Source organism: Epinephelus fuscoguttatus, linkage group LG7 (genome assembly GCF_011397635.1).
Source record: "Epinephelus fuscoguttatus linkage group LG7, E.fuscoguttatus.final_Chr_v1".
NCBI classification, from domain to species: domain Eukaryota; kingdom Metazoa; phylum Chordata; class Actinopteri; order Perciformes; family Serranidae; genus Epinephelus; species Epinephelus fuscoguttatus.
In genome coordinates, this window is record NC_064758.1 from 21,775,276 (window position 1) to 21,802,267 (window position 26,992).

Sequence of the window (26,992 nt, forward strand, 5' to 3'; positions counted from 1 at the left end):
TGTTGTGCCATCATTTAATGATGTTGAAATGAAACAATACAACTGCAGCAATGTACAGAAAGCTAGATTTGAAACTCAGGAATGTTTTCTAGCAGGATTTCTCTGTGCAGGAAGTGACTGACCCAAACTGTGCTCCACTACAGTATTTTGTATATAAGCAAATGACTTTCTCAGTATTATGCGATGGCTGTGGCCAAGGAAAACAAATACAGCCTCTGGCTACACCAAACTACCCCACTTTTTATGTTTGATGAGTTTATATATATCATTGATATCTACATGATTTAAAAAAATACCTTATTAGTCATATTCAAACTCCTATGAAAAAAAAACACAGGAAGTCAAGATCTCCCTTCACAAACTGATTTGCAGTGATGTGTCTCATGTATAAAAATATTGTTCAATACAATGTTGTCTAGTTAATAATTAACTACACAGACAGCCGCATCGCTACTGAGTTCGTTACACCCTTGCTAACTATTCCCAGACCCAAAATGTTATGTTTTATATATATGTACAAAAACTGCTCACACAAAATGCTTCTCCATACATAAGTTATTGCATTCACACATCCAAAAGTGGAAATACTAAATAATAGCAACTCCAAAATCAAAATAAAACGTAACAAATATTCAATAAAAGCAATGTGGTACAGACTCAAGCTAAGAGAAGATGCAACAGAAAAAAAGTGAACAAAATTTACATTATCAGCTGTGAAACAGTGAAATTCAGTGATGGATTTTATCAACAGGCTGTTTTGGTCCTTGTACATATGACAGACAAACTACAAACGTGTCAGAGAGGTCAGCAGGGCTTTACCTGACAGCCCCCGACTGATGCAAAGGTCTTAAATATGACAGGACAGATCTCACAGTGATCATTTCACAAGCCTCTCCCACATTTCACTTCCTCCCAGTATGCTCAGCATTGTAACATCTATTAAGACAAACGTAATCATAGTATCAAGTCCCCAAATTGTGGACTTTAAGTCCTAAATGCAGCGTGGCCACCAGCTCAGTCCATAACACCTACTTTCCAAATCGCCCTCTGCAGATAAGACATACCAGCCCAGAAGTCCTGATTCTGCTCCTGACACCTGCAAGGAAAGGAAAAATAATCATTCATATCTATGACTACAGGAAATAATGAATATGAATACAATACCCCTAAACAATTTCCATTCATCAGCTGCCTGGTAATAATGAGACACATTTTATAGACATGCTTTTTTGGGCTCTTTTTCTTTGAAAAACATCCATGTATACATGGCTATATGTTAATCTATATATCAGACTGGGCACAGCTTTCATCAGTCATAGCTGTACTTTTCAGCCTCTCTACTATAGCTGCTAATGTTAATATGCTAAAATACACACAGGTGGCGACAGATAAAAGACGTGAAACATGCTGATGTTTGGGCTTAACATTTAGCTTTAGTATTTTAAAGATTAGCATGTTAGGGACACCAGTGGCTTAGTGGTAGAGCAGGCGCCCCATGTACAAGGCTGTTGCCGCAGCGGCCTGGTTTCGACTCCGCCCTGTGGCCCTTTGCTGCATGTCACTCCCTCTCTCTCTCTCTCCCCCCTTCATGCTTGAAAAGCTAAAAAGCCCCCCAAAAAATCTAAAAAAAAAAAAAAAAAAGATTCCCCCTTTAGCTTGTTAGCATAATGTTAAGCATGTTAGCATTTTGACAGCCACACACACACACACACACACACACACACACACACACACGTATATATCTTTCCCTTATGTATCTATGTTAGCTCCGTTAGCATAACATTACGCATGTTAGCATTTTTTACATCAGCCTTATTTATCTATGTTAGGTTTGTGAGCTCTGTTAGCATAATGTTAAGAAGCATGTTAGCATTTTGACATCCACATACATAAACATATCTTTCCCCTTATTTATCTATGTTAGCTCTGTTAGCTAGCTAGCATAACATTTAACATGTTAGCATTTTTACATCAGCCTTATTTGTTAGCTCCGTTAGCATAATGTTAAGAAGCATGTTAGCATTTTTTACATCTACAGTCTGCCTTATGTATTTCTGTTAGCCCTGTTGTTTGTTAACATAATGTTAAGAAGCATGTTAGCATTTTGACATCCACATACATAAACATATCATTCCCTTATTTAACTATGTTAGCTGTGTTAGCTAGCTAGCATAACATTTAACATGTTAGCATTTTTACCTCAACACACAAATGCATATCTGCCTTATTTATCTATGTTAGCTTTGTCAGCTCTGTTAGCATAATGTTAAGCAGCATGTTAGCATTATTACATACTTTCTTAACTTGTGTTATATCAGATTTTATTTAACATCAAACAAAGCAATTTCAACTTAGAGTAAACTTTCTGTGCACACAAGAGTAAAAAGCTAAACAGTGTTTGTTATATTTAGCCTTAGTTTTATTAGCACTCTTGACACTGTTTTATTCACAATAAAATAGTTACCTGAACTTGGTGTTGCCAACAATTTGTCATTAATTTGAGCTGATATATAGTTCCCTTATTTACTTTTGCCTGGGGACATCCTCCATGTAAAAGATGCAGCTGGAAGGCTAGCTAGTAACTTGAAAACATGGACGTACCTGGGTGATACCAACTGCCATTTGCAACACGGGGGTGTGTGGAAGGGAACACTTGTATTTACATAATTTAAAGGTTCAGTGAGTAAATATATTGTGCCGTTAATTTCCTAGTTCAAATGAAGTGTAAGCACTGCATGATCTTCTGATAGGAAATTTCCTTGCAGTTCATTCAACAGTTATAAATGAGATCACAGTAGAGACCTGTCACTCTGCGGTGATGCAACAGTCTAACATTTTTAACTGTTGGCTTTGACAACAACACCCTGTTGCCACATCTCTGCAGCGTTCTGCATGAACTGTGGTGCAGGTGAAAGTCAGTGTGCTGACCTGCAGGGCCTGAAGCCTTAGTAGAGCCCGATCTCACTCAGGTTGATCTTTATGATGATGTCGGTGACGGCGTCGAACACGAACTGCACATTCTTGGTGTCTGTGGCACAAGTGAAGTGGGTGTAGATCTCCTTGGTGTCCTTTCGTTTGTTTAAGTCTTCAAACTGGCACTGGATATAAGCTGCAGTCTCTTCGTATGAGTTTCCACCTGCAGAACAGAAGGTCATTCATAAAAAGAAGCTGGTTTTAATTTACAGCTGACAGCTAACAGCTGAACTCATCTTAATTTTCAACAATGTGGGTTAAACACACCAAAGAAAAACAAAGATGCCATCAGCCTGTAACAAGTTGTGGCTGTGATTTAATGTCGGTGAACTGTTTGTAGGTTCTTTACTTTTCACTAAGCTTTGTCATGTTTTTATTTGATGCAAGTTTTTGTTCACTTGGCTGTGGGTACATGATGAGCTCATGTTTTGATTAAATGTGGAAAAACTGTCAGTAAAACATTTGAAATGCAGGGACGCTCCTAATTATTGATGATCTTTACTGCAAGTGGCTAAATTGTGTGCGTGACTGCTGTGCAGAAACACATTCAGTGATGCTCACTATTAAGAAGTTAAGAACGATGCACCATGACACTCCTGTGTTGCAGATCTATAAATAGTTACAACTGTCAAAGTCCATCATGGACATTAGAACGACCTGGGTTAATAAAACTGACAAGCAAAATGGGCTTCAGTGAATTATTCAGTTAAACTTGAAATGCCGGGATGGTGATGACGTTCACATGTGATAAAACAGCTCAACAGTAAAAACACAGAGCCTTTGTCTGACTGGTAAAAATGTCACCAGTTCAAGCACATAATAAAAAAGACATTTTATATTCAAGGCTTATTTAACACACGCTGAGCCAGAAAATTGGCTTTTGCCACAGAATCTCAAGCTTTCAGAATCCGCTAACAGCATGACATTCAATGTTTTTTATTCTCTTGGCAAGGTAAAATAAACTGAGACAACACTTTCTCACACCCAATTTGTCAAATACTGACACTTTGTGGGTGGCCCTAAACGTTAAAACTGTGGTGCTTTAGGTAACCCTCCAGCATTGGTTTTGGACATTCATGAATGTCCATTGCGTGCATTGTGTCTTTTCAAAACAGACTTCTGTTGTCACAGGAAATTTATAGTTTCTGCGCGTTAAATACATACAGTCTGTTTTTTTGAAAATAAACTTAAAATGCAGGTGAAAAAAATGTTGTTTCTACTTACTTAGGTTTAGGCAACAAAATCATGTGCACATCATCATGAACATCATGGTTTACCAACATAATGCATCTTCACATTACATATCTCACATATGTCACCTGACATCTATCACTAGCGTAGCATGCTACACATACTAGCACACTACGTTGTTATTAAATTAATTTGATTGACTTTTGGTTTCACAGATGGAATGAATGTAGTCTCTTGTGTGAATGTCCAGAATTTGTTTGACCCATCCACCTCCCCTCCAGCCCAACTGTGGACTGTCTTGCTTGTCAGAACATCAAAAAATGCCGCCACCTGGTGCATCTCATACCCCTGCTAATGGGTTCCTTGGTATGTGACACAGATGACCACTGACCTGGCGTCGTCTTTTGACTAATTGCAAGTGTGATTGTGTTGATTGAAAGCGCGCATTTAGGAAGTTAAAGGGACAGTTAACCCCAAAATCAAAAATACATATTTTCCTCTCTCCTGTAGTGCTGTTTATCAGATATCAGCTGTAGAGATCTAATATCATGGAACTAGATGGCATTTAGCTTGTGGTCCTAAGAGCACTACAAAAATACAACAGCAATGTCTCTTTCAGGAAATCATGACCAGATTACTCATGATAATCCACAGACCTTGTTGTGATTCATGTAGGAACTACAATCTTATTTATAAACTACACCCGGCAACCATATCACCACACAGAAGGAAGTGTGCATCTACTGCTAGCTCACCTTGCACCGCTGATTTTTTTGGTGCTTTGACCACCACAAGCCGAGTGCCTGGTTCCATTACATTTAAAAGAAGGCAGACACCTGTACAGCCGATATCTCCAACACTCAGCAACTCACACCAGAACAATATAGACTGATAAACAGCTCTGAAGGTAAGAGGAAAAATATATATTTTTGACTTAGGGGTGGACTGTCCCTTTAAGGCTCAAAAATAAATATTCCTCTGATCAAAAACACTAAAGGAGCAGCCACACACCATCTGATAATATCATGTAAAAACTTAATATATTGCAAAAAGGCAGGTGTCCCTCACCAGCGTATTCAGGGTAGCAGATAGTGAGTGGACTCCTGCCGATCTTCTCTTCAAACAGGTCCTTCTTGTTGAGGAAGAGGATGATGGAGGTGAGCGTGAACCACTTGTTGTTGCAGATGGAATCGAAAAGCTTCATGCTCTCATGCATGCGGTTCTGAGGAGAGCGCAGATGTGAATTTACCCATATTAGGACTTTTCCACAGAAGACATTTTGTCACAGGTGTTAATAATAAAATTAATGATGACTGAATTCCATCGAGCTGCTTTGGTTTCAGGGTCTTGGGTTGCGCTCCAAAACCTGTCCTGCACTGTGCCTGTTAGACGTGGGGCCCACTCCAACCTGAGCTAAAGGCTCTGTAAATGAAATACCATGTGCACCAAGAAGGATAATAAACAATACAGACTGATAAAAACGTGATTTACATGGCTTTTAGTGGCTGAATCCAAATGAAAAAAGGTACAGATGTGTCTTTGCCAGCACTTACAAGCTATAAAAGCTGGCTTACTGTCACACTGTCATTACATACTGAGCATCTGAATAGAATGGAGCACCATTAATGTTATTAATAACACCTGTACTTTTCTTCTTATGATTTCCCAGTATCAACTATACGTTAAAAGGTGACCCTAACCCACATATGCATGTGTATGCATCATTTACCATCTCCTCATCCTCAGCCAAGACGAGGTCGTAGTCACTGAGTGCAACGCAGAAAATGATAGATGTGACTCCCTCGAAACAATGGATCCACTTCTTCCTCTCTGAGCGCTGACCGCCGACGTCAAACATCCTGCGGGAACATACAGACATGAACTGCATCAATAAATGTACAGTGAATGTGCTGCTTTTAGTCCTACTTTCGTTTTAATTCAGTGTTTTATGAGGACAAGTGTCCACATAAATCCAGGGCAAGAGCACGAACACAAACACAAACACACTCAAACGTGTTTGCTGCCTGCATCTCCACCTGAGGCCCTCAGAGAGTTGTTTCTGACACAGAAACGAAATGAGAGAACGCCGTGTGCTTCAACACCAATTCAGTGATTGCACATCTCCAGATCCAAAGTGTTTGTTTTTTCATGGGGTTACAAAGGCAGGCCAGGGAGGCTATTACAGTTAATGTTTCACCAATATTTATAAGTACAGGAGCTAGACAAAATAACGTAAAAGGACTTGAAGCCACATAATCACATTTACTGCTACAGAGGTGGGTCACATTAGGTTGCATACCAGTCAGCAGCATGTGTGAGTAATAAAAGAGGCTTGAACATCAACCAGGTACATCAGTCAAATAAATACTACAAAATGATTTAACATGATGAGGGCAGAATTATGACAACACATGATAAACACAGACAGCTGGAGGATGACCAACATGGATACGGGTAAGATACTGCAACTTAATGCATGTGAAATCAAGATTTAGTTATTGCAAAGTCATTTTCCATAAAGTGTTCGTGACTGCAATGATCCTAAGCTGTTAGATAATAAAAGGCCTTTCTTTCTCATGACCCCTCATGACATTTTGCATATGAAGAGGTAAAACTATCTACTACTTCACAAGAAAAACAGCAAAGACTGGAGACAAAATAAACGCTGTGTTAAAGGGTAACTTCAGAATGTTTTCAGCCTGGACCCTATTTTTTCCATCTGTCTGTGTCTACGTGAAAAATGGAGACAACAGTTTTTAAACATGGTCAAGTACTGAGCGAAAGCACTGCAGCTGGCAGCTCTGAAACAGGCTGCAATGTAGCTGATTGGGGCCAATTAAGCACCATCAATTTGTCCATCTCCCCTCGCTTGGGGGAGATGGACATGGAGCAAGGAAGTGAGGGAGTTAAATTATCTTGGGGTCTTGTTCACGAGTGAGGGTAGAATGGAGCGTGAGACTGTCGTGGTGCAGAGACAGCTGAGTTGGGAGGCAAAGTTTTCGATTTACTGGTCCATCTACGTCCCAACCCTCACCTATGATAATGAGCTACGAGTAATGACCAAAAGAATAAGGGCGCAGACACAAGCAGCCTAAATGAGTTTCCTCCCTGGGGTGGCTGTGCTCAGCCTTAAAGATAGGGTAAGGAGCTCGGACATCCGGAGGGAGCTCGGAGTAGAGCCGCTGCTCTTTCGCATTGAGGGGGGTCAGTTGAGGTGGCTGGGGCATCTGATCAGGATGCCTCCCGTGCAACTCTCATTGGAGGTGTTCCAGGCATGTCCAACTGGCAAGAGGCCCCAGGGCAGACCCAGACTACACTGAAGGGATTACATATCTCGTCTGCCCTGGGAACGCCCCCAGGAGGAGCTTGAAAGCATTGCCAGGAAGGAAGACATCTGGAAAACTTTGCACAGTCTGCTGCCCCTGCGACCCAGCTTCAGATAAGCAGTTGAAAATGGCTGGATGGATGGATAGAATTTACGTCCATTAATAGTGCTGGTTTTTGCCACAGACAGGCTCAGATTATTATTATACTGTGAGTGTCTGACAACATTATGGAAAGGATCCCGACAGAGGTCGACCTTTTTGTTAAAGAGAAGGATCCCTTTCTTTAACCCAATGACGTGTTTCCACTTCTTCCTACTGCACAAATATAAAGCCAAAGTATTCCAGCTACTGCCGCTGTCATCTTACGCTGGTGATGTCATTTGAATTCCCACCAATACACAAATCCGACCAATTACAAGCAGTGCCATGATCGCAAGCATGCCGACTGGCACACATAGCTGTCAATCAAACCCCTTTTTCGTAGCATCAATAACTAAATAAAACCAAACTTATTGGAAAAACACTTGAACACATGTCAGCATAAGAACTACCTAAAATGACAAAAAAAAAACCATCTTTGGGAAAAATGTATTTGACGTGTACTTTAACATTTTAGTTTGGCCCATGTCCTATCCACTAGCATGACGAATGCTGGGTTTGTGACCTATACTGCAGCCAAACACCAGGGGGCTATCAAGATGTTTTGGCTTCACATTTGGGGAGCTGTCATGTCATCCATCCTGAAGTACAGTCTGAACAGCCCTGAAGTTACTACTGCCAAAGCCACGAGACTCCATTTAAATAAACAGTAATCTTATTAATGTAAAACACACTTGGTTCAAAGTCAACAGAATGCTTGCTCTATGCAAGCTAAAATTACTGTTCATTTAAAAGGAGTCTGGTGGGTTTGCGGATAGCAATGTCGGGACTGTTTCTGGTTAAACAAAAAGATCTTACTTTTCTGTAATGTTGTCAGACACTTAGAATAATGATAGGAGCCTGTCAGTGGCAAAAAGAAGCACTCTTGGTTGGCGTGAATTGATGGTGCACAAATGCCCCAAGTGGTTACATTGCAGCCTGTTTCATGGCTTCAGCTCTCTCACTCAATACTGGACTGTTTTCAAAAACTGTTGTTCCCATCAGTCACTTAAAGATGGAAAATTATAGGGTTGACATTGAAAAATACCAAAGCTACCTTCATGTTAATCAAGTCAAGTTATTGAGGACATCTAAATGCTGAACGATACAGTAAACCAGCTCATGCTCTAACTGCCTCTAAAACTTAACAAGTTATCTTTATGGCACAAGCAGCCCACCTGAGGCCCGTCATGAGCAGATAAATCACAGCTATACTAACTTGAAGTAGAGATCTTTGAAGGTGAAGTGAGTTTCCACGATGCCAGTGGTCTTCACACGTGTACGTAGCACGTCCTGCTGAGTTGGGATGTAGTTCGGCTGACAAATCCTGTCCAAGTCGTTCAGGTAGCTGAGAGACAGAAAATATGTGTATATGAAGATGATCCCAGAGGCAATTAAGTGTGGCAGCACCTGCACTGTGGGCAGCTCCCAATAAGTGCTTGTAAAAACAGATTAAAAAATTAGGTTATCCATTTTTTCCAATCAAAAAGACAACCTAATGCAAAGTGACATAAACGTTTTTTTGTGCTGAAGTGGGGGGTTTGCTCTGCAGACAGACATCCAAGGACTCCACAGAATGATACTAAATATGGGCTCATATTTTGGTGCTTGATAAACACTGGCTCCTTGTGGGTTGAGTAAAAACAGACCAACTCCACTGGTTCCTCTTGTCTCACAGTGTGCACCAAAGTGCACCATGACAGCTTGGCTGTTTTCAAAACAAAGAAAGTGTCCTTGAGCTCCTTTCTTTCAGGGCGACAGTGACGATAAAAGCTACAGAAACAGAAAACCTTGAACTTTATCCATGTCTGATTGGTAATAAAAAGGCCAAACTATATTTAGCTCTAAATGCTTTGGTTGTAATTCTGAACTTTTAAACACTGAACTTAATCAGACAACTGTTTCCAGTGTTTGACTATCATAATAATCTGAAACTATTTTATCAAATTAAGTGATATACGGTATAAACAGCTGTGAGTGAACAGAAACATTTTCCCGTTGTCAGTTTCTCCTTCGTGTTTCTCCTTTTTCAGGAATGCAATCAGCTGAACAACAAGCTGACACAAGACCGTGAAGAACAAGACACATCTTGCCTCCCTGTTTGTTCCAGTGGAAATGTTACAGACATGAAGGCGCAGAACTACTCTGAGTCAAACCCGTCCCACTTCTCGGGAAGAGGGAAACGCCTTGTGAACGTACGGCAGGATATAAATGCCTTACTGTATGTGAGTTTGAAAGCAAGAAGATGGATGATGCAATTTCAAACTTCCCTATTTATCGTCAAAGTAGTTTCACTTCTTTCTGGAATTTTCAGACGGCGTCAGTAAGTTGCGTAATATTGAGAAAATTACACTTAACTCATTGGAATTTTTTTTTTACAATTAAGTAGAGCTGCAGTTGAGGGGTGTTTTCATTATCCACTAATCTACAGTCAATTGATCAGCTGCTAGAGCTATACAGTGTCAGAAAATGGAAAAAAACAAACAAACTATAATTTCCAAAGACCCGATGTTGTGTCATAAAATGACTGTTTCGTCCGACCAGCAGCCAAAAACCTAAGGACACTCAGTTTATTATCACGTAAGATATATAAAGAGCCAGTCCTCAAAACAGAGAAGCAACAGAGAAGATCTTGCTTATTTTTCTGTTGACTGACTGATTGATTAACCCTTTGAAACCTGAGCAAATTGGCTTGATTTCTTCTGAAAACATTGAAAGAAGGCAATGACCAGTGGAAGAAGATATGAGCCAAGAAGAGAAATTAGTAAAAAGAGGAAATTAAAAACAAGAAAATTAGTATAAAAGAAAAAAGAAAGACAGAAAACAAACACGAAAATGACCTGGAAAGACTGCTCTTAAAGTGTAAAATATAAAATAAAATAAAAATAATAATGATAATTATTATTATAGGTTTTTTGTGGCATTTTTAAGTACATTTCTTACCAAGTTGCTCATTGCCTTCTTTCACATGTTTTTGGAAAAAAATCCCACCAATTTGCTCAGAGTTCAAAAGGTTTAAATACTTGGGAAAGATGTCTGAAAGCAGCACAAGAAAAGTGACAAAGTGACTTATCTTTTCTGCTGTACGATCAAATTTGGGGCGGGAATCTTTAGGTACCTCATGATTAAATTCCAATTTTTTTGCCATTAATCTGTCAATAACAGGATAGTTTTTGAAGTGTGAAAGATAGAAAGAGGGGGAATGACATGCAGCAAGGGGCCACAAGCTAGAACTGTACCCGTAGTCAGTGTGGCAAGGACAGATGCCTTTGTACATGAGGTGCAGGGCCCTACCCATTGAGCTACTGGGCACCTCTACTTACTACTTTTTAAACACAGTGTATTTGTAATGATCCATTAATAGACAGATTAATTTGGCACGACAGACATTTACGTTCTCTTACATTTCACCATCCAATTAGTTCAGCTGTCAGAAACGTACAGCTGATCTTACTAGATTGTTACAGGTGATCATTATGATCACCTGTAACAATCTAGTAAGAAAATTGGGTTTCAAATTTCCAATTATCGACTTTTCTGCATCAAGACATAATCTTTGAAGAGAGAGAATTGCGATGCATTTAAAAATTAATATTTTTCCGCACCCCTAGAAAAATAAAATCATCCATTGATGGACTGTTTAACTTCTTTTAAGACAGAATAAATGAAGGATGAATGCCAGATTAAATTATTTGTTTTCGCAGTTTCTTTCCTTGTATCACAGTCATCAAGGTTGCAGTTGGCGCTTGGTGAGTCTGTATGTAAAGAAAAAACACAAAGTTCCTCACTATGAAGCAGAGTCGTTGAGCTGATACTCTCGTGATCGATCGAAGCACGTCTGAACTCCTTCATCTGCCCACAGCCTCTGAATCACGCCTGTTAGCTCTGGCGACATCACCCCTTCCTCCGCTGAGCCCGCCAGGACAAACAGCTGGCGAGCATCGTCCTGGCGATAAAGACAATAATTGCTGTCATTGTAAACTTGTTCATGTGGTGATGAGGACATTAAATGCAGACTGAACGTGGCTGTATTTTTCAATCCCTTTGGGCAATTGTGCACCATCAATTTATGTCCTTTTAAAGTGCTTGTTTTTGCCCCTGACAGGCTCAGATTATTACAAGTGTCCGATAACATTACAGGAAGGAGCCTACACAGAAATGAAACGTCATTTTGTTCCTTTCACTGGTCTGTTTGTTATTGTGACCTTCTCCTTCAAGGAGATTCATTCTAAAATCTTACAAGAGGTGGCTTGTTGCAGGAAAAACAACGGTGGAAATGTTGGTGAGAGCTGGAGAGAGGAGTGCCGGGAAGAGTTTGTTGTGTTTGTGTCACGAAAGTGTATGTTAGGTGCTTTCAACAATGTGGAAAAGTCTGTGTGATTGCAGGAGGAGACTTCTCCTTGAGCAAAATGTGGTCAAACTAACAAAAAGACCAGATCTGTGAAAGGTTGAAAGGTAGGGAAAAAAGTTTCATTTCTCTGCACAGTCTTTTTTGTGATGTTGTGAGACACTTCTACTTCAATCTGAGCTTGTCAGTGGCAAAAAGAAGCTCATTTAATGGACACAAATTGACAGTGCATAATTGCCTGTAGGGGTTACACTGCAGCGTGTTTCGCTGCTGTAGCTGCAGCAGTCTGTCAGTTTACTCTCCATTTAGACACAAAAAACATGGGAAAATGGGGTCCAGGTTCAAAAGTACCAATTTACAGTAATTCACTTCCATTAAAAGGGCTTGTTTTTGCCACTGATGGGCTCAGATTGTTATTTAAGTGTTTGACAACATAACAGAAAACCCTTACTGAGACATGAAACATTTTTCCTTACCTTTCACAGATCTGGTCTGATTGTTAGTGTGTGTAACCATGTCTAGCTCAGGGAGAAGTCCCGTTCTGAAATCTTGCAGACTTTTCCACATTGTTGAAATCAGCTAAATATGCAGCTACGACACAGAATTTCTTTTAGATAACACTGAGATACACTCTCTGTACTCCAACACAATAAACCGGCACTCCTCTCTCCGACTCTCACTAACGTTTCCATTATTGTTTTCCACTCTTGTGAGATTTCAGAATCAGACTTCTCCTTGGACGAAACTTGGTCACGATAACAAACAAACCAATGAAAAGTACAGGAAAAACATTTCACTTCTCTGTAGAGTCCTTTCCATAGTGTTCAAAAACAAGCACATTTATTGGATGGAAAGTGACGGAGCACAAATGGCCATTGGGATTACACTGCTGCCTGCTTCTCTCAATACTGGACCAATTTAAAAATCTGTTGTCTCCATTAGTCCCTTAGACACAAAAGAATGGGAAAACATGGTCCAGGTTTAAAAATACCAGAGTTCCTTTAACTTACCGCTCGAGCAGCATCCCCAAAATCTATCTTTAACCGCCCCATTGCCCTGATGATGGCCATGATGGACTGGATGGTGTTGCTGTACACCACCACTTTGTACTGTTTGCACTCCTCTTCTGAGTAGCCATCTTCATGAATGATTCTGACACAGAAACAAAATCCAAACAGGCTTTTAGCAGAGTTCGAATAACAATTTGACAGTGTGAACAATGACTTGAACAAATGTGGGACAGCTTACAGATTTGAAACATTTCATGCAACACTGTCATTAGTGCTGGAATTTGAGCTCCAGTGAGCATGCAGCATGCCTAATGTGGGAACTGGGGGAGTCTATTCAGGTCCTGCCAGGCTACGGCTGGCCTCTGTGGCTATTGTTTAACATGTTATGCAAAAGGGAGCTTCCTACACTGCCTGAGCGCAGTGAAATGAGGGTCCCACTTTGCTTCCACAGTTTTTCCGCAAAGATGAGCCCTGTTTGTAACCACAGCTCTCCCACATTATTAACCTCTAACAACAAGGCTGCAGCTGAAAGTGGGAGTGAGGGACTGTCTTTCGTCAGCGTGATACAAAAAAAAGTGTCATTTTTCTTCACAGGATGTAGGAGTTTGTGTTATCAGGGCTGTGTTGCAAGCTGTAACTTACTTCATCTGCTTTACTATTGTGCTTTTCCCAGATTCCCCAGCACCTGCAAAAAAAGGAGAGAGACCATTAAATGAGAGCAGCCACAAAAAAAAAAAACACCACCACATAATATCAGACAGATTCGGACCCATCTCACATGGACGATGGATCAAACCAGCTTTTCATAGCGACTGAACTTAATCTGATTTCATGTTATCGCGCATCACACAGTGTGCAGTGTGTTTGCGTCAAAAACCCCAGAGGAAAAGCAGCCTTGTGATGCACTTCAAGTGCAGGCATTAATGTCGGGCCTGAGGGAACATCTAGGATCATGACGTACTTTTAATGATGCACAAAATCTTTTTTTAATTTTGTATTGGTGCAAAATAGCCATTTTCCCATAAACAAGTACACACGAGAAAGATGAAATGAGTCTGAGATCATAATATGTGTTAACAAAGTGTGTATTGCAATGTTATGTAGAGATAAGAGCACAGAAGGACGAGTTTCCATACTGATATATGTCAATGCATATATCACGAGCCAAGGAGGTGTAACAGAGGTGGGAAACAGGGCAGCTTTGGTGATATTTTGGGTAAAAATTAGTCATATATATATATATCAAATGGAAGCTCCCAGTGAGCTCTTTCTACTGCCAAAGGAATCCTTGTGAACTATAAACCAATCCAGACGTATTAGTCAAAAACCAAAAGATATAACACTGAACGGACTGAACTATTTGGGGGAAAAAAGGCATGGGGCTTACACTTAATTTAGTTTCTTTTAAAAAAAGTTTTAATATTAAAGATTTAAATCAATAAAGTCAGGACAAAGTATGGTCATTTTTAGTGGGCTAGATACCACAGAAGTAAACACAGAGGCTAGAAACTCTTTTTGGTGTGATACATCTATGCGTCCATACGTCTATACATCAGATCCACCCCTCACTCTCCCACAGCTCCACCCCCTTGTCCAAATATGGTCACTTCTGGCTCCAAAAAAACAAGATGGCGACTGCCAAAACTCAAGGTTTCAAAATAAAAGTCCACAAACCAATGGGTGACATCACAGAGGCTATGTCCATCATTTTTATAGTGTGGGCTCCATACACTGTCCAAGATCTTCTCAGGTTTTCTCACTAAAGAATGTTAATTAGTTTAACCACAGCCTCTGTGAAGGAGGAAGTTCAGATTTCCACTTTTGTAGAATACACTTTTTTCCCCAGCTGTGGCCATGAGTGAATTCTTTTTTTTTTTAAATGATTCGCATGAAGTCTTTCTATGTCTCCCATGACCCAGATCCTGGGGTCAGATTAAATCTGTGTTTTTATAATGTCTGAAGTTATTCTAATGATGTGTTTCCTTTCAGATAAGAGCAGTGATGAACAATCTGATGCACCAGTCAGAGCGTATGAGCACATCTGCTGTTTGTCATTAGCGAGAGAAAGACACAGACAACAGTGTCACAAGGAGGAGTGAGCTGCTAACTGCTTCTAACAAATGTGTATTACACAGCCTGGAGCTTCAGAGGTGCAGAGACACAGAGAGGATCATGGGAAGTAGTGAAATAGCGTGATGAGCTGGGGCGCCTCTTTAGGGAGTAAGAGCTTTCACAATATTGTCCATCTGTGACAAATGATGAACTGATAACCAGGACAGTTGATAGTGCTTCCATTTCAACAAAGGCCACTGTGATAATGATGAGCGGGAAAATAATTACACATGAGGAACTTTTACAATATTTCTACAACAATCTGCCACACAGGAAACAGTTGTCACGCTTCTGGCTGTGCCAGTGTTTTTCCACTGGAGAGACAATCCCAGATATCGTCCTGTTTTGGGCGTAGGAGAACAGAGGGGACATAAAAACACCACATATGATTAAGAGTCTGTGTACAAGCTTAAAATAACAAACATCAACTTGTTCTCTCACTTTATAGTATAATTGATACTTAACCCCAAATCTGAACAGCGTCATCACAACGTGTAGTGTCAACGTGTAGCATAGAGTTTCTTATGATCTCTTATCTCTTGATGATTGAACATATTTAATGACTAATGATCTCATCAATTTGATTTCTCATCATTATGTTAGCAGACACTTTTTTACCAGCTGGCAAGGAGTTTCCCCGGGATTGTTCGCATTATCCCAGCCCTCTGTGACGATGGCTCCAACAGCAACATCTCCCTAACTATGTTTATTGGAATCATACAGCAGCCACAGGGCTGCAAACAAATTTAATTTATTTTTTTTTATTTTCAGTATAATTTAATCTGCATGTTATTTTCTCGATTTATCCTGGTCTATAAAATGTGAACAACTCCTGTGTATTTCCTAAATCGCACGGTGACGTTTCATATTTTTTGTTTTGTCCACCCAACAGCTCAAAACCTTAAAAAAGAAAAGGTAAAGCATGAATAGACAGAGCACAACTCCTGACATTCTGAAAACCACACCCACCTGAGGGGAAAAACAATCAGTGTCACGATATGCAACCAAGGGCTGAAACACTAACAAAATGCCTGTAGCAAGCTAAAAACATTAGATTTAAGCATTTAAAGGATTATTTTAGTCCACCAGAGAGAAAAGGTTACACCGACAAACTTATTATTGTCGATTTATCTCAGTCCCCCTTCTGCTTACCTTGTTTATTTTGGAGAAATTATCCCACTGAGTGGCCAGAAGTGAAATACTTTGATATTTACAACTATTTGATCATTTAAAGCTAATAAAGATCAAAATCAGGCATTATAGCGTACTTAGTTTCAACCTCTACAGCTTGTCTGGCCAAATTAGCAAAGTAACTCTTCTTTTATTCATATCTTCCTGCTGATGCCTCAGCAGAGTCGCCTTTAAGCCAGCATGGGAGGTTTCATCAGTGCCGAATTAACATCTGTGTAAAAGGAGAGCTGGCAGGACAGGACCATAGACGGAACGGGTGTGACATTTTGACGACGTGTTAGGTGTGCTACACAAACACCAGGAGATTCAAACAGTAGCAATCAGCAGCTCAAAGAAGAGGAACTGACCAATTTGTCCGCAAATTGGAGAGACAATTATGTCCGAGAGCTCCTTACCCTCCGAGCGGACAAGATCATCCATCATATAACAGGGACAATAAATGATTGTTACGGCTTTGTTGTGCTATTGTTATTGTTTAGAAAAGCGCTGCTGACATGTACGTTATATGACACATCAGAGGCTGTTGTTTGGTTCTGTGTAAAAATGTAAAGGTAGTATGTCATGTATTGTGAAATTGGGGACTGGAGCGAGTCCTTATGAGGAGTTGGGCATGAGATAGTTGAGTCACGAGCACAATGGCAGATGGACCAAATTTGGAGACAGGTGAAAAACAGACTAGCAAAAGAAAACGAGCTCCTCTGTCTGAGGAGGCAAAGAAGAGCAAAAAGGAGAGTGATAAAAGAAGAGGAAAAACAAGAGTAAACCTCAGTCAGGCGTTCAAGAGATGGAGAGAGCTCCGTGACCAAAGAGGCTTCAAAACCGATGTCCAGCTAGCTTTTAGCTGTTAGCTAGACGAGAGAGGACTGTACTGTACTGACTGTACTGTACTGGCTGCTAGTACTGGCTGGCCAGCATCACAAATCGCTGCAACCAGGGACCGGGTAGCGAGTGTTGGTCAGCTGACATCCTCGTTGCCATTCTACGGCAGCCCTCGGACAGTGATACCCCCCTCCCCTCCTTCTGTTCTCTTCTCACTGAGGCAGCTATCGACGGACATCGCCCAGCTAAGTTACACCCAGCTAAGTGAACACTGAACTTTGTTTCCTATTCAATTTGAGCTCCAACCGGCCGCATCGTTTCCATACGGTACCGTTTATTCTAGAATCGGGACTGTTTACATGTGCATATTGGTATAATTCCACTGTGTCTACTGTTGTTTGTACTGATACTGTACATACTGGTATAATTTACTGTGAGCTGTTTGTACTGGTACTGTACTTTCTGGTATCATTATTTGCATTACTATTTGTTTTTTCTTCAGATAAATCTGATAATTGTTGCACACTCATTCTACATATACAGAGAGGTATAACGGTGGCTTTACAGCCTACATTTTATTTAATTTAGAGAGTCTAAGAGAGTCATATTATTGATTATCTCTGATCCCCAAGGTCAATTTGGTCGTTGCGACAGTGCAACACAACACTGATGACTCTAGGTGGCGCCAAGCTAAAAAAAAAAAAAAAAAAAGTGAATCCTATCTGTTGCCTCTTTAAACAAAGCAGATACTGCGTGTTAATCAGTGAGCTTTAGAGGTGCTGGTAGCCAGATTTTGATACCTTTGGAAAGAGCCAGGCTAACTGTTTCCCCTGTTTCAAGTCTTTATGCTAAGTTAGGTTAAATGTCTTCTGATTCCAGGTTCATATTTATGGCTGCAGTACCATATTTGGCCTCTGGGACAAATTAACAGCCCGACTGATTGGCCAGTGCCAATGAGATCTGAACTCAGGTGTCTGTAGAGGCGATTCAGTGCTTGGCGTCTGTGCCACACACTGACTCACTCTACAATCAGCAATTTTTCACAGTTGAAGTTTAATTAAAGAGGCATGAGAACATGTGTGCACATGACAGACTGTCAAACTCACGCAACCAGTGAGAAATTATTTCCATAAACGTCTGGGGGGGAGTTTATACTGGCAGAAGAGCCTCCTTTTGCATCATATAACTGCAATAATTATTGTAACTGCAGGATGAAGGAGGTGTCGGGAACTGGGAAATAAAATATGGATACTTGCCTATTTTTTTAAAGCAGCCAAGAACAAGTCTGAATATGAGAAGAATTTTTAAATAAAGATATTCATTGTTTTAATACTGTTATTTCACTAAAAGGTGGTTGAAACACATTCCTGCTGCCAGCAAGGAATCCTTAGCAGATGAATTTTGTCAAGGAGGCTTACAGTAGAGTAATATGTTTAGATGGCCGGCCAACAAGAATTAAATCCACAAATTCTTTGGTTAAGCTGTCACCAGCAAAAGAGATTTACTCCCGCTCACACAGACGGGGAGGGGAGGACAAATTGTGTCGATCCCTTTCCTCAGTTCTGTCAGTCACCAATTCTCTCATTCATGGCATTTTTTGGCTGATCATCAGCTGTGGCCTCCTGCCAGTTCATGAACCAACTTTACACAGACATTTACTGAGTCGTCCAAACCCATGCAGACTCCAAACCAAGCCTCATTTAACAAGAATCTGAAATGCAGATTTTTTATGAATTACCATTCGTGGTCAAATGGGAGACCATTTTCATTGGAGGGGTACGTCGGCTCTCCAGCTTTGTGGTTTTGTACAAAGAGCAGCAGCCGAACTCTGCTTTGTTTTTCCCCTATAACTCTCTTGTTCCTGCACAGACAGGGGGTGGAGGGCACTGCATGGAAAAATCGCTTCCCCCTCAACCCTGTGGTCAGAACTTTAAAAACGTCCATACGATGAGATTTTAGTCTGCATCGTGATGTTGAACCACCACCACACGTATCAGCCTTACGTTAGATCAGTCAGCTGCAGGTGGGATTCATCTGTATCCCTGACAACCTGATCCAGCAACCACATCTATGTGACCTCAGGTTTTACTTCAGTCAGGACTCGACTACCTAAAATAGCTTTTCTTCCACACAACAAAATGACGTGATCAGCCTGTAATCTATCAACAAAACAGTGGAAACAGTCTGATAAATTTCACCTCACAGTTGTGGCTCTGAAATGGAGGGAAGCAGATTTACTGGCATAGTTTTGTTCTGCCATATCTTTTAGATGAAAGAGCAAGAAAAATCACTGTAAACATGAAACTGCCTTTCTTTGTGAGAATAATGCTACTACCAGGAATGTAGTCTGACTCACAGGATGTAGACTGTGTGTATAAGCCTGCCATTGGTCATCTATTTCAGACAGTCCTCCTCCCTTCTCACTATCTCCCAGTACTATTTTGCAAACGCACTGGACTGCTTCCTGGGCTTAGCGCCGCCCCAGATGACTGTGATTGGTTTAGAGAAATACAAACAACCCAGAGTGTTTTTACAGTCTTAGTGCAGAATTACGATGGGTTCAGCCAGAACTTTATTCAGTGCTAGATATGTCTGGCTATGCGAGACTATCAGGAATGTGACCCAGAACACAATCAATAAGGAAAAAAGCTAGACAGGTCTGATTGCAGCCCCGGTGTGATGTTCTGTTGTGCTAATCAGGAATGTAGGACAGGAAGATCCACTGTTGTGATTGGCTGGTGGGGCGTATGAATGGCCCATGTCGACGTTCATGGTTGCAGTTCAGGCACACATATTCAAAATGTTAGGATGCATGGTGGCTGGTTCTGCATGCAGAGAAAGCCAGGTTGAAATTTCCATCAAAAATATTGATGTTATTCAAGCAGGACTCCACGTCTACTGTGTAAATATATGTGTTTGGGGATGCATCCTGTAAGCTAGCTAGCAAGCTAGCACTAAACATTTTGCTACCAGCACTATAGGGGTGGGCGATATATTGATTATACTTGATGTATCGCAGCTTGTTCCATGTGGGATGTATGAAATGACTATACCCCTAACATCAAGTAAATTGTCATGTCATTTTTTAAGCCACCAGCATGAGACTTTTTGGCATTTCAGGTCTCTCTCTCTCTCCTATGGCTCCCTCCCTCTTACAGACATGAAAAGACGAAAAAAGGACTCACAAACACGATACGTCACACGCCCTCCCAGAAAGACCACTCTCTCTTGGGGGATAGTATGTAAGCTCGCGAGGCGTGTGTTTTTGTATCTGCAGGGCTCCAAACCACAACCACTTAGTCGAATTTTGCGACTATGGAGCACCAGTGCGACTTCCAAATATCAGTAATATATGAACTAGAGAGCTGCTCCTTTTCCCCCAGCTCACAGTGAATAAAATGTCACGTTTAATGGCGCCACAGTAACAGTGTGTAAGCAGGCAAGGTGTGTGTTTTTTGTACCTGCAGGCCTCCAGACTATGACTACATTGTCATATTTTGCGACCATGGAGCACCAGTGCAACTTGGAAATATTATTGATACATATCCTGGAGAGTGGTTAGTTTGTTTCCCTCTCACAGAAAATAAATCCTCGCATTTAACAGTGCATTAGTAAAAGTTTAACTTCCTGGTAACTGCTAACATCTAACTGTTGACCAGAGGTTCAAGTTCACAACAAAAACAACAACACGTCCCTCCAGAGACGAGTCGGGTGCTTCAGAATAAAAGCACCAGTGGTTTTGCTTTGATTTATTTCATTATAAAAATACTTTATTTAATTTCATTATAACAGTAGGCTTCTGTTTTAGTGTTAATATAAAAGAACCTTATTAAATTTTATTATATGACAGCAGCTGATTTATTTAACTTTATTGTAACTGTAGACCATTTACCCCACATGTTTCATCTAAGTCACAAATAATGGCGACATAATTTAAAAATCTGACAAGAAGTGAGTTAAATTGCACCAACAACAAAGAGCCACTGATTTCACTAAGAGGCCGATACAGCAGCGGTCGGTAAAGTTACTGGACCAAAGAAGAAAAAAAGGGGGTCAGTAGCTGCGTGGGTGTTTTGTAATGTGCGCTGCAATCAGATTGTTCTGAAAAAAGCAGGAAAAGGCTTTTAGAATAGATAAAATGATCACATCTAGAAATGTGCAAAGCGTGGAAAGCGTGCAGTCTTGATCGCTAACTGTCAGTGCTGACACACAGTAGTTCCTGTTACAGTGATTATTGCTGAGACATGAATGAGTGGGATTTCTTTGGAAGAATAGTATGTAATCTCTTTATGGAATTTCAAACTTTACTAAGATTTGCAACATGACAGTTCATGATCTTGTGTTTCTCTGAAGTTATTTCAGGGGCTTGCCTTATTCTTTCGACTTGTCAGTCCAGAACAAAGCACAGATGATATCTTTAATATCTGTGGCAATTGATTTGTCCCAGAACATATTGTTTTAAAAAACATTTAGTTTAAAGTTAAGAAAAAAACATCCACCAGTAGCAAACAAGTCTGTCATAGGGAGATTTTTCAAGATCAATAAAATTATGCAACTTGTTGAGACGCAGCTCTCTGTGGGGAGGGGGTGGGGGTGGGGGGGGTGGGGGGGGGGGTGCATGTGCCATCAGTGCATTATGTTGTAATGTCTTCAGGAAGTCTGGCTGCATGAATGAATGTAGTGATGATTTCATTTCAGTGTCTAATTTAATAGCTTTCCTCAGAATAATCCATTTAATTAAATACTCGGTACTCTCAGTTATTCTGGTGACATGAGATCATGTTACTTGGGACTCCACACATGGAAATGCTCTGGTGACCTATCTCTTAAAAATATATCACAGTATATAGCACAGTTTCTGTTTTTATTCATCGCTTCATTCTTCTGATATGAACTGTTCAGTGTCTTGCGCAACATTTCCTGAGTAAAAAGTACAGTCTCAATCAAAAGGTCAAAAGCGTTGTGTCACCATTTCATCAGTACAATCAGCTCGTGTCCTGCACACTTCTTTTCAATGCAAAACATTTTGGAGTCAACAAGTAGGTGGTGGTGTATGTTTAACTGCATTATTCTTTTGTACGTCAGTGTAGTTTCAGCTGATATGTGTCACAAACATGCTCAGAGAGTGGCTTTATATAAAGCTGCTCTAATAAATATCTTTATATTAACAATGGTTAAAGTGACTTTGTATATAAAAGAGGTTGCTTGTCGTGACTCATTTTAAATCACAAATTAAAACCAGTTTTTATAGACTTGATTTTATGTCATGTCATCTTTTTATTAATGTTATTTCCTTTTCATTTTGTTGCTTTTGTTGTTTTTGGTCTTTTTATCTGTATTCATTTATACTGACATTTTGCGTTTGCATTTCCTGATTTAACTGTATCCTGACTTGACCCTAGTTTTATCTCTTATATTTGGAGGGATTGTTTGGCTTCCTGTTGTTATATTGCCTTCTGAGTATCACGTTTCTGCTTTTGCTTTGCTTGTTAAAGCACTTTGTAAACTTTGTTTTTATAGGTGCTGTTATGTCATTATTATTATTACTGGTACTATTATTAACCCACGGAGCATTATCACCAAACTCTGCAGTTCCCCTCAACTCTACTAAGAGTTATAAAGTATTTCACCTCTGTTTTGGTTTTATAGGCCACTCTCTGCTCTCATCAGCGCTATTTCCATCTGCAGCAAGTGGCTATTTTCCAGCCTAGTCTCACTCACTCCCAAAACACGCTTCTTGGTCAGCGCCCCCTTTCCACCGACTCCAATATAAATCCACCTGTGTCATTATCACACATTTAAAGTAACAGATAAAGTATACAGAGTGCAAAAGTCCACTTAAGGCAGGTGTAAGGGGAGGTGGATGAGTCCAACAAGCACAGGACTTTGACCTAGGAAACCGGTGTTTGTATCACGTTAAATTAAAAGTCAACGTTGACTTATTTTGCCACGTCACTAACAACATCCATGATAATTTCCTAACACTAAACAATCGGTTTAGTTGCCTAAACCTAACTGCCAAGGCCTTCTGCATACAAGATAAAGTGCAAAAAGCTGCCGACAGGGGCTTCTACCTGAGCATCAAACAAGTGTGACAAGAAGGAATAAGATTATGTTGTGTTTTAAGTGAAAAAAGCTAAAAAAAAAAAAACAAAACAAAACAAAAAAAAACCCCACACCAGACAAAGTAAGTGACTAGCTGGTGAACACAGGAAGTGTTGGAGAACAAACGGAGGTAAAAGAGATCAGGAACAATTAAGCAGTTTGATAAATTGTGGTGAGCATTTGTCATTATTTTTATGATTATGTAAAAATTATTATTAACTCCTGTGATGGCATATAAAGTGTAGTGGACAGCTGTCTCTCAAACAGCTGTTCCTTTAACAAGGTGTGATTTGGGTTTCAAGATAAATCTGAGGGGTCATCACATGATTAAGAGGGTAAAACCTGTTTCAGAAAATAGTTTTTTTTTCGTATTTTCCTCAAATATTTCCTTTTTTCATGTGACATATTGGACACTTTCACTTCTCCAGGCCTCTAAATGTTCTCCTGACGCCAAAACCCATGATGACTAGAGTCAAAAGTGACACCACTTCATTTGAAGGGGTCACAAGCTCATCAGCGCCGGTAGAGAGGAAATATTTGTAGCTAGGAAATGGGATGTGGCGTTAAATGACTTTCTGAAAACTGGCACAGGACAGGGGTTACTGCTAGAGGGCACAGAGCATGAAAATGTTGAGTGCTGCTGGACTCGGGGGGGTTTAATCCCCCTGGCACGTCTGTGCAGTCCACACCCACAGTGTGAGGACCACCGAGTGTGTGTCAGTTATATAGACCAGGACATAGTGCAGTTACATACAGTCAGTGGTCAGTACGGTGTAGAAGTCACTATTAACATGCACATACAGTTTTGTTCCAGTGAATTTAACTGTACCAGCCCAGTGAACTGTTTCTAGAATAATTCAATGACTACAGACAGAGCCAAGTAAGATGGAGAAGAATGAATATCACCTTAAAACACTAAATATCAATGGAGCTGAAATGATTGGTTTGTTAATCCATTAGACAATCAATAGAAAATTAATTGGCAAGAATTTTGATCTGTCAATCAGTGCTTTAGGTATTTTATCTAGCAAAAAATGTATGTAATATGTAAGTATCTCCCATAGCCAGCTTCTTCATCTCCCCTGATCTGATGCTGTTCTTTGTCTTATATGATGGTAAACTGAATAATGTTGAGTTTTGAAGATGTTGTTTGGACAAATTAAAAGAATATGTCTCCCACAAAATCATCATGTCTATCAGTTAGTTATCCCATGTTACGTTGAATTCGTGAAGAAAACTGTTTTCCTCTCATGTCTCCACAGTGAACAAAGAATCCAAAAACTTGATGAATGAAAATGAAACAGCAGCAAAACTACATCAAAATGTTCATCAAATCCGTTCACAAAATCTCACACAATTCCTGCAGTAAAATCCAGCTGTCATTTATCTAGTTGTATGCTCTCTTCTTCCTACCATATTCACTTTTACTTAAACTTTTAAAACACTATTAAAAAACACTTTAACCAACAATTAGCGGGCCTGGGCAAGCACGAACATTTGAACTCTGCTCATGCATTCCATTGTGTTGCCAAGGGGCATTACTCGTCCGTGCAGTGTATGCAGAAGTGGTTTTAACAGTAACATCTATGCGAAAATACATGTGTTTGAGTGACTGCAAAATGAGACTTGGATTACACTGCACATGTTGTGTGAGAGTTTGTAGATGGATGATTTGATATAGTTTCGCTGTTTTTAAACATGGCCCCCAAATGACTTCAATTGATCAAGAATTTTTTTGCCATTTTTGGATTCTTCGTTCACTGTGGAGGCATGCAGGAGAAGCAAAGTTTTTCTTTATGAATTCAACACACTAGGGATGAGTCATTCATATACAAATGGTCATTTTGTGGGTGAAGTATTCCTTTAAGAAATCTGAAGACATCAACTTGAGCTTCAGCAAACTAAACCTAAAAATCAGTACAGGCTGTATCATAATGTACAGTATGTAGAAATACAGTGAGAAAACAGCATGTTAAGGTATTTGGTTTATACTTCTCACATTAACTTGTGATAACATGAAGCTCAACTGTTTCAGAAGTAATTATGGGACAATCCTAAATCAGAAGCTGCTTTGTGTTATTAGTTTAGACACCAAAATAATTACTACAATTAACGAAAATGAAACATAGCAATAAGTATCTGAGCTGATAATCTCCAACACAGATAAAACCATCTCCTTGTCACTTCTTGGTGCTTACAGGTCAACAGTCTGCCCAGGGTCAGCTGTGAAGTTTTGTTTACAGGCCCACATGAGTCACAACGTGTTATGTGACAAGTGACAACACTTAATCAACAAACAATGTCTTCCGACTGCGACTCAGAAAGCTCTGAGTTAACCCACCAACATCTGGTTTACTTTTACAAGTTCTGTCAGTGGAGTCGTGATGAGCCACAGCTGCATTGAACCAACACAGGCAGGAGGAAGAGGAGGAGGAGGAGGAGAGTTTGGAGTCATAAACTAAAGACTGCAGTGAAAAGTGAACATTAAAAGTACCCAAGCATTACAGTGATTTCATGCATTATAACAAAAGTAAGACAGTTCCTACCGAGCAGGAGCAGTTTGACTTCTTTGGAGGATTTCTCTCTGTCTTCCCGCAGGTTTCTATCAATCATTTTACTCCTCTCCACCGCAGCTTTGTCCTCGGCGCTGATCGTGCAGCCCATTTTCACTCTGAAACTACTTCTTTAGCGTCGGACTGATTGTGGTTTCAGCAGCTCATGAGTTGAAGGGGAAATGCCGTCAAACGACCCCGGACTCGGTACGAGCTGAAGTTTCCCAGCCGAGGAGAAACAGAGCCAGAGAAGAGAAGAGGAGGGAAAGGCGTTGGCACCGGAGACTCGTCTGTCTGTCCAACTCAAACCACTGTAGTGTGACACTGAGCTCACACTGCTCCACTCCACACACTCCTGTCTGTACAGGTGATTAAACACGAAGGTTCAAGCCAAAAAAAAACCTCCCCAAATAATGTTTTAAAATATTTTTATCCAATTAATCCGAAGTTAAGAATACAAAACTAGAAAAAGAAGAAATCAAAACACAAACTTAAATTAAAAATCAAGCCTGTGTCCAACGTTTTAAAAGAAAAACTCGCATTAAAAATCACCAGGTTTTCCCCTCAAGACTTGTGCTGCTGCGCAGTCGCGCGTTCATCCAGCTGATCCAGCTGCAAACCAAGAAAACGCCACTGAAAAAGGAAAATTGATGCGGCCCCAGGGGCTGGTGGGAAATGTAGTCGCTTCTAAACTATCAGATATGTTCATTTGTGCCTAAGCAGCTTAAATAACAGCTCAAAGTCGGACACAAATCGACATGCTCCACACAAGCCCTCCTGAATTTAGATATAATGTCATTTGAACCGGGCTGAACATACACATGTGCAGGTTTTATATTCATTTACAGTCAGCAGAGTGCAGCAGCAGCTTTGTGTGGTGTGAGAGCGCCCCCAGTGGAGCCACAGCTGAACTGCATGTGTGATTAATCTGCCCAATCTGCTCTTGCTGCTAAATGACAGGAAAAGACATACTTCTCCGGTCAACAGGTCAAATTCACTGTCAGGATTTTGTCTTAATTTTAAACCTTTGTTGTTCCTGGTCGCCTTATTAGAAACCTGCAACTTTTATTGGACTTATGTGGCAACTTTGAGTCGATCATCAAACATGTGGCAACATGAACAAACAAGGTATGTCATGACATCACACACTATGAATTTAGCTCATCAGTAACTGTAGTTTAATCACATATTTTTTCTCGGTTACTGAAACTGACTCCAGTTGCATTT

The 26,992-nt window shown here is 40.3% G+C and overlaps 1 protein-coding gene across 1 annotated transcript; it reads right to left on the reverse strand.

Moving 5' to 3' along the window:
- On the reverse strand, positions 1-26,394 carry gnai3 (guanine nucleotide binding protein (G protein), alpha inhibiting activity polypeptide 3). The gene is made up of 9 exons (XM_049580653.1): positions 25,760-26,394; positions 13,629-13,671; positions 12,987-13,128; positions 11,417-11,574; positions 8,848-8,976; positions 5,894-6,023; positions 5,233-5,386; positions 2,929-3,136; positions 1-1,096 (listed from the first exon to the last, which is right to left on the reverse strand). The coding sequence occupies exons 1-8, from the start codon at positions 25,875-25,877 to the stop codon at positions 2,946-2,948; spliced, it is 1,065 nt and encodes a 354-aa protein (XP_049436610.1). The 5' UTR covers positions 25,878-26,394; the 3' UTR covers positions 1-1,096; positions 2,929-2,945.
- Between the last annotated feature and the right edge of the window lie 598 nt (positions 26,395-26,992).

What these genes read in the sequence shown, in the direction of transcription:
- gnai3 (XM_049580653.1), bottom strand. Translation starts at nt 25,877, where the DNA reads ATGGGCTGCACGATCAGCGCCGAGGACAAAGCTGCGGTGGAGAGGAGT. An exon ending in ACAATAGTAAAGCAGATGAA is followed by an intron (nt 13,129 to 13,628) that starts GTAAGTTACAGC and finishes TTTCTGTGTCAG; the next exon opens with AATCATTCATGAAGATGGCT. An exon ending in CTCAACGACTCTGCTTCATA is followed by an intron (nt 8,977 to 11,416) that starts GTGAGGAACTTT and finishes TCTGTCTCTCAG; the next exon opens with CTACCTGAACGACTTGGACA.